The sequence below is a fragment of the Chanodichthys erythropterus genome, chromosome 17, assembly GCF_024489055.1.
Source record: "Chanodichthys erythropterus isolate Z2021 chromosome 17, ASM2448905v1, whole genome shotgun sequence".
NCBI lineage: Eukaryota > Metazoa > Chordata > Actinopteri > Cypriniformes > Xenocyprididae > Chanodichthys > Chanodichthys erythropterus.
In genome coordinates this window covers 37180354-37189250 of record NC_090237.1, presented here as the reverse complement: position 1 = coordinate 37189250, position 8897 = coordinate 37180354, and the positions used below count along the sequence as shown (strand labels likewise).

The following is an 8897-nucleotide window of genomic DNA, read 5'->3' as shown; positions in this document are numbered from 1 at the left end:
TGACAATCTGAAAGATTGGTGAATTTGCTAACTTGTAGAACCTCTTCTGTATTATCAGCACAAGGAAGACACAAGTGTAATAAAATACATTTTATTAACAAAAAGATAAACAAGAATAACTAACACAACTACTAAATGAATACTATGAATGATAAAGGAATAAAGTTCATAAGATACATAGAATACAAGTGATTAAGTTGGGTGTGGCTATGGAAGAGTTATGTTATCTTATGGAAAGATAAACTGTTTCTCTGAAAATAATAAGGTGGAGAACCTTATTATGCAACAAACAAATTAACAAGAGATTATTTTTTATTGACTAACATCAGCTATATTGAATCTAATAGGAATTAGGAAACTATGCTGATATATACAACAATGCCAAGGTCTCTGGAAAGAGGTTTGGTTAAGTGACATTTACATTCCACTTGGTTGAGTCCGATGACGGTGACGTCTTCCACTGGTTGTGCTGGGTGACAATGCAGTGGGGAGAGGAGCCAGAATCTGTTTCAACAGTCTTGAACACGAAGCTCTGTGGGATGCTGATCTCCTGGAGCACCAAAGGGTCCTAAAATCTGGAACACGCAGATGAGGCCCTGGTGTAGGTGCAGAAGGTCCTTAACAATCTGGAACACGCAGACGAAGGTACCTTGGAGTGAAGGTTTGCTCTCCTGAGCTTAACTTTGTTGCAGATGCCGTCACTGTCTCACTGGACGGAAACTCTGAACGTAGTGTTTGTTGATGTCTCTTTCCTCACAAGCTGAAGGCTTAGGGCGTGGTCATCTCTGTTGCTGCCTCACAAGCTGTAGACTCAGATCATGGGACCTGTTGTTGTCTCGCTGGATGGACCAGAGGCTCAGAATAGAATCTGCTCTGTCTTTCCCCTTTGATGGGCAGACTCAGAACAGTATATCTGTTGTGTCTCAGCTTCGCAAGCCGGGACTCAGAACAAGGAGTGTCTGTTGAAAGGCTACCTTTATCCCTTTCCGATGAGGAGGAGATTGCATTTTGGTGCTTCTCCATTCGAGTGCTGTGATTGGCTGCTGGAATCAGAGGGGACACACAAAGTGTGGCCCACCCGTCTTTCCCCTGTGGAACTCTTTAGCATAAAGCACAAAGTTGGAAGTTGTTACAGTGTCTTTAAAGTTTACCAATGCATTGCTCACATTCCAAACCACCACCAGAATACCTTTGGCAATATTCTAAACAAATAGAGACTAAACATGATGGAAAAATATTGAACTGTCATTCAATTGTACATTAACAGCTAAATTTGTATCAGATGTTGCACTACAAATAGCTGTCACTGAGAATACTTATTTCTGTGAATAAGTATCAAATGCATGTGTAGTTTGCATCAGTTCTAAGGTTTGCAAACATAGTTTTGAATGGATTCGGATGGATCTTTGTGATCTCTCTTTGTTTCACACATTGCTGGGTCCTGAGGAATTTTTATGGCAGTCTCTGGCCAACCTTAGGAAGTAAGATGGGTGAAGGGCAGAAACTGCCTGTGGACCAATGAGAAGTCCTGCCCTTGTCAGGCTTGGTACAAGAGGTCTTCTTCTTGCCCTCTAAGAGAGGTCTGGATGTTGTCCTTACATCTTTATCTGATGGCGTTGGACAGTTTGTTTGTGTTAGTCCACCAAGATCCAATCAAAATGTAGCAAACCTTTGTCCACTGTTATGGACAGAGAGGGGCCTGGCCATAAACTCGGCCCTAGAATGTGCTGTTCACTACAATGTTGAATCACACTTTGGCAGTTGTAAATTTGATGTGTGCTGAAAATAAAAAGGAGGTGGTGAAAGAAGAAGGTAAGAGCTTGAGGTAAGCAGTTTTAAGTTTTAGCGCCATGTCACGTTGATTTCATGTCGCATTTTTATTGGCTGGTCAGTAGACGTAGGTCGTAGCAGCAAACACACTATGCGTTGATCATGCTGAATTTCTGACACTGTCAGAAAATGATCGTAGGCTATTTTTGGTTGCAAGACTGGGAAAACAGCCGTCTTTGAACCTCTCTCACTGTAAGACATAAAACCACCGATTAAGAGCCACGATCACAGAAATCGCAGTGACTGTTTCACGGTGACAGTCTTTCGTCTGGGACAGCCAAGAATCGTGCAGTGTATCCCTGGCTTAAGGCCCTTGGCAAGGTAGTGTAAGGAATCCCCCATCAGCCCAAAAATGGAATCCGACAGCCTGGGCGAAGGTTAATCTGTGTATGCCTTTTCAGCGCCTCTGTGAAGTTCAATTAAATTCACTCGTTTAATCTGACTCCAATTTCAAATGATTGTTATTCTTATGTTGTGTTTCCAATTCGAAATTAATCATTTGTTATGTATTAATTTAGATATTTGATTATTCTGGGTATCTCATATGTTCAATTATTCTTTCATTACAGACCCATAAAAGTCACTTCGGCCATTTTAGTGCTTTTCACGATCACAAACTCACCAGTTCTGGTCTTAGTCAGAGGGTGCAGAGTTTACTAATGCATTTGAGTTGAACCGCCACATGCTTGTTCATACAAAAACACAGTTTTCTTAGTCACAATACTGCAACTTGCTAAGCCAGTTAATAAACAAAAATCAAAAGGTCCCATGATGTGCAACATGCTTCTTTCATTGAGCCTTTAGTTTCAATCCATCCTGATGCAGATTTGCAGAAATATGGACTCCAATAATGTACTGGTCATAATGATTTCAGAAGAATTTCAGAGTAAATCAAATATAACATTTTATTTGTCAAGTAAAAATGTCAATTTCATAGTTTTACAATTAGAAGCCAATTCAGAAAACCCAGAGGAGTGGGTTTTCACAAAAGGCACCACCCAAAAAGAGGACAGAATTTTCCTTATTTTTCAATCTTCTTCATAATACCAGTGACTGCTGGTATTATGAGACCATTTTACCAATCGCACTGAGACATTTAAAATGATACCAAACATAAAAAGGGAAAACAATACATACACATGTTACATTATATGTCTTAAAGAATTTTCAGTGACTTGAGTCAGGGGGAAGGGAAGGTGTGTTTGTGTGTGTGGAGGGGGAGGCGTTATCCTTTTGGGGTTAGGACAAGGCTTTACTACTTCTTTGAGATCTTTTTCCAGATGAGTTTTATTATTTTATTGTAGGATGCTTGATCTCTGTTGTTGTCTAGCAGAAAAATCAAGCCTTACAGTAGGTTTATTTATATAGCACATTTCATACACAATGATAATTCAGATTGCTTTACATAAAAATGAAACAAATACATAAGAATAAAAATGGAATGCATAATAAATAAAAATTTGAATAAAAGCACAGACTATCCCTGGGACTGAATGGAAGAGTCAGTCAGAATATTTGTCCGGTAGCTCTGTGTTTAAACAGTACCCTTACAGACAAATCTTCCTGGACTGCTTTCTGTCCAGAGCTCCATACAGATATTAACAAAGGCTTACTTTCTAATTCTTCCAGCTCTTCCAACTAGACAGCAAGTTTTAAAATGCATTAAAACAGTCAAAAATAAAAAGAGGATGCATAAAAGATTGATATAAAATGCATTAAAACAAGAAACAGAATAAAAAAGGATAAAGAGGTGATACGTATAAAATGAAGTGCAATCAGTTCAGACATAGCACAGTGCTCAATCAGTAAATGCAAGGTTAAACAGATGTGTTTTGAGTCTGGATTTGAATGTGGCTACTGTTGGAGCACATCTGATCTCTTCAGGAAGCTGGTTCCAGCTGCGGCTGGCATAACAGCTAAAAGGAGACTCTCCTTGTTTTGAATGAACCCTAAGTGACCTGATCTTGATGATCTTAGTGATCTGTTAGTGAGGTTTATATTCAATGAGCATATCTGCAATGTATTGAGGTCCTAGGCCATTGAGTGATTTATAAACAAGTAACAGTAATTTAAAATCAATTCAAAATGCAACTGGAAGCCAGTGCAAGGACCTGAGGACTGTGTCCTAAGAATCCTGGCAGCAGCGTTCTGTACAAGCTGCAGCTGTTTTATGGTCTTTTGGGGAAGGCCAGTGAGGAGTTCATTACAATAATCCACCTGCTGGTGATGAAAGCATGAACACGTTTCTCTAGGTCTTGACTGGAAATAGGAAAATATTAATTGATGCAAACAGAATTGAATTATATTGTAAAACAGCTTTAAAGAAGACAAGTGTCATTTAGCTGTAGAACTGTAGAACTGCTTTATAGCTGATTCAACTTTGTTTCATAATGATCATAACAAATTTTGCAACATCAGCACTGGTATTGAACTAAACTGAATCAACATTGACTCAAAGTGAATAACAGCACTATTGTCTTTAAAGCTGCTTTACAACAGAATTAAATTTTGTTTGCATCTGTTTTCCTGTTTATCACTGTAAAGCTGCTTTAAAAAAAAATCTGTATTGTGAAAATCGCTATATAAAGGTGACTTTTAAAAATCATTTTAATTTTGGGTGGACTATAACTTTATGAAAATTGTGTTTGTCTATTTTTGTGGCCTAGTTATGTGTCAAATTTATCATGAATTTCTTCAAAAATGTTTTTTTTTTTTTGTAGCACTTCTTGATTTTAAGTTAGGGTCAACATATTTTGTTGATCCTGGAACAACATTCCTGTCTAAAAATGTAATCCTAACCATATCCCTACCCCTAAACCTACCCCTACCCCTACCCATACCCCTAAAATCAGAGGGAAATGATAGGTGAATAACACTGATGTAGAAGCACCTAACCTTGGTTGGAACCATAAACTTGACATAAACAGTAAATTTGTCTTCAAATTTGATTGGTTGATAAGAATGTTGTACCAGGATCTACAAAGATGCACTTGGTGAAATCAGGTTCTGCGTTTTTGTTCTTTATGAAGCAACTGTATCCCAAGTTGTTATTTATGTGTGGTTTTTTTTTTTTTAATCAGCAGCTGTAAGGTATGTTAATAGTAAAGGGTTAGTTCACCCAAAGTCATTAATTACTCACTCTCATGACGTTCCACATCTGTAAGACCTTTGTTCATCTTCGGAACACAAATTAAGATATTTTTGATGAAGTCAGAGAAGTTTCTGTCCCTCCATAGAGATCCAACACAACTACCACTCCAAGGTCCAGAAAGTTAGGAATGGCATCATTAAATTACTCTATGTGACTCCCGTGGCTTAAACTCAATTTTATGAAGTGACATGACTGCTTTGTTTGTGCAAAAAACAAAAATAATAAGAATAATTGACCACTTTATTCATGTAGTTAGTCATGCAAGTGGTTAAATATACTTGCACCTTGACTCAGAATGCTTTTATGATGCAACATTAATATAAAGCAGCCCACTGTGAACACCCTTGTAATTCACTTCAACCTTTTTGAACTTTATGAATGATTATTTTAGGTTTAAGTGGTGAGTGTAAAAGAACTGGAAGCAAGCAGAGTGCAAGTGTTTCTAAAGCATGTGGTGCCATCTGCTGTTAAAAATTAAGCTCTGAATCAATTTGAGAGAGAATCGAGAAACATTTGGAAAATATCAGAATCAACACAGATTCTTTGTATTGCGAATCGATATATTGTCCCAGCCCTAGAAACTTGATTTGTGCATGCAGTCACTTTAGTAAGGAAAGGCTTGCTTACAGCTCAAAAGTAATAATAATAAATTAATAAGTATATAATTTTGTTCTAACACAGAATTTATTCTGCATTTATGTATCAGTTAATGTGGGGTCTGATATATTAGCAAGAAAATGAATGAAAACTTTAAATGGACAAATGTTATGTGCAGTTCTACCTATGAGCATAGATGGACATCATTTTAACATTACAGAAAAACAGCCTTTAGAGAGCTTGTAAAAACTGTTTTCAGAGTTTGTGGTCAACGCAATTAGCATGAGACCAGTGTCCATATATAGCAAACCAAATCAAACGTTTACAGAACACAATGGGAAACATAGAAAGAGAGGACATGGTAAGATTTCAACTGTGAATTATTCAACAAAAATAATGCATGCTGCTGCTAGAGGATATTTCCTTTGTGCAGCTGAGCAAACCTCAAGTAAAACTGTGTAACATATTTGGATAATGTTATACGTTATGTGGTGGGTTTTCTCATTTTCAGAATTCATGACAGTTTAAATGAATACAGCTTTTATATATTATTATTAACTGCTGCATAATAATTGCATATCATTCCAGATGCAGCCACCACTGGAGAATGTGTCCAGTGTCTTAGTATTTACACTCTCTGGACTAAATGAAACACTTGAAAACAGATTTGTGTTTTTTTCCCTCACTGCACTGTTTTATCCCCTAATGGTGTTGTGTAATGTAGTTGTTATTTTCACTATAATCTCACAAAAGACGCTTCATGAGCCAATGTATGTTTTTGTATGTAATTTGTGCATAAATGCACTTTATGGCACTGCTGGATTCTTCCCTAAATTCATGTATGATTTGTTATCAGAGAATCACATTATTTCTTATATTGGATGTATGATTCAGATATTTGTCATTTATTCATTTGCCTTGTGTGATCTTTCAACATTAACAGTGATGGCATATGACAGATATGTGGCAATATGTAAACCGCTGGAGTATCATTCAATAATGACCAATCAGAGGGTTCTTGAATGTATCCTTTTCTGCTGGCTGACTCCATTTATTTGTATGTTTGTTTTAATTGTATTAACAGCAAGACTCACTTTATGTGGCTCTACCATTGAAAAGTTATATTGTGAGATTTGGGCAGTTGCAAAACTGTCGTGTTTTTCTACCACTGTAAATAATGTGTTTGGGTACATTGTTATTTTTGCATACTTTGGACATGCAGTATTGATATATTGCTCATATATTCAGTTGATTAGAAAGTGCCTAAAGTCAATAGAGGTCAGGCAAAAATTCATGCAAACATGTATGCCACATCTGCTTTCATTGTTCATTGTGGCTATTGCATTGTTTTTTGATGTACTGTACAGTCGTTATGGCTCAAAGAATGTGCCTCAAGGTGTGCGTAATTTTATGGCCATGGAATTCCTTCTTATACCACCCATTTTGAACCCATTTATTTATGGACTAAATCTGACAACAATACGGCAGGAAGTTTTGAGGCTTTTTTTCAGGAAACGAGTGAGAATATCTGAGTAAATATTTAGTCAAAAGATCATATGCTTTTCTTGTCTGTGACCCTTATAATCTCAGAATCAGAATGAGCTTTTTTTACGAAATCACAAGAAATGTATTGTGGTTTTTCAGGAGCTCTTGGTACATATATACATACATACATACATACATATATACATACATACATGACACGAGAACAGAAAGAACATTTAAAATAAGGCTAAGGAAAAAAAAAAAAAACAATAATGTGGTATACATCTGGAACAGAAGACTTGTACAGATTTGATGTACAGATGTACAGATTTATGCGTTGTGTACTGTATGTACAGCTGTATAAATAGTTTTTGTGCTTATATGTTCTAGTGGACAGATATCCATAACGTCTGCCTGAGGGCAGAAGTACAAACAGGTTGTGTCCGGGGTGACACAATATCTTATATGATATGCTGGCTGACCCAAACCAAATCTAAAGCAAATTGATCCTTTTAAGAAGTAGGAAATAAGCCAAAGTAGGTTGTGTGTAAGAGTGATTTTTCTGCCAAGTAATATTTTATATAGTTATTGTTTATAGCAACTTTGCTTATTAATATGTGCAGCCACAGGTACAGTACTGGCTAAAAGTGAGATTATATATATAAGATTTTGTAGGCATATTGTGTATTTGTGCTTGGATTCAGCTGTTTTATTTGTGATAATGCAATGCCAAATTGCCATATTGTGCAGACACAATTTTTGGCCATGATGTCATACAAAGAAATTCTGAACACATGTAAAGACAAAAGAGAATAAAACCTCTTACTGTAGAAATTCATGATTTCTTATTTCTATTTGCCAAATAATTTTGTCACATAAATACCTTAAAGTTTAGTGTTTAGTCTTCCCTCATATTTAAAAAAAAAAAAAAAAAAAAAAAAAATATATATATATATATATATATATATATATAGTACAGTCCAAAAGTTTGGAACCGCTAAGATTTTTAATGTTTTTAAAAGAAGTTTCATCTGCTCACCAAGGCTACATTTATTTAATTAAAAATACAGTAAAAAACAGTAATATTGTGAAATATTATTACAATTTAAAATAACTGTGTACTATTTAAATATATTTGACAGAGTAATTTATTCCTGTGATGCAAAGCTGAATTTTCAGCATCGTTACTCCAGTCTTCAATGATCCTTCAGAAATCATTCTAATATGCTGATTTGCTGCTCAATAAATATTTATGATTATTTTCAATGTTGAAAACAGTTGTGTACTTTTTTTTCAGGATTCTTTGATGAATAGAAAGTTCAAAAGAACAGCATTTATCTGAAATACAAAGCTTTTGTAACATTATACACTATCGTTCAAAAGTTAGGGGTCAGTAAGAATTTTTATTTTTATTTTTTTGAAAAGAAATTAAAGAAATGAATACTTTTATTCAGCAAGGATGCATTAAATCAATCAAAAGTGGCAGACATTTATAAAGACATTTATAATGTTACAAAAGATTAGATTTCAGATAAACACTGTTCTTTTGAACTTTCTATTCATCAAATCCTGAAAAAAAATATTGTACACAAATATTTTGTACAATTGTACACATTAAATGTTTCTTGAGCAGCAAATCAGCATATTAGAATGATTTCTGAAGGATCATGTGACACTGAAGACTGGAGTAACGATGCTGAAAATTCAGCTTTGCCATCACAGGAATAAATTACTCTGTCAAATATATTCAAATAGAAAACAGTTATTTTAAATTGTAATAATATTTCACAATATTACTGTTTTTACTGTATTTTTAATTAAATAAATGTAGCCT

The 8897-nt window shown here is 35.3% G+C and overlaps 1 protein-coding gene across 1 annotated transcript; it reads left to right on the top strand.

Annotated features, from left to right (window-relative positions):
• The first annotated feature begins 6166 nt into the window (after nt 1-6166).
• LOC137005031 (olfactory receptor 6N1-like) lies at nt 6167-7114 on the top strand. Its single transcript, XM_067365778.1, has one exon. It carries the CDS (start codon nt 6167-6169, stop codon nt 7112-7114), a length of 948 nt encoding a protein of 315 aa, XP_067221879.1.
• The last annotated feature ends 1783 nt before the right edge of the window (nt 7115-8897 follow it).

Excerpts from the sequence above, each read along its gene's own strand:
- LOC137005031 (XM_067365778.1), top strand. The coding sequence starts at position 6,167 with ATGCAGCCACCACTGGAGAATGTGTCCAGTGTCTTAGTATTTACACTC.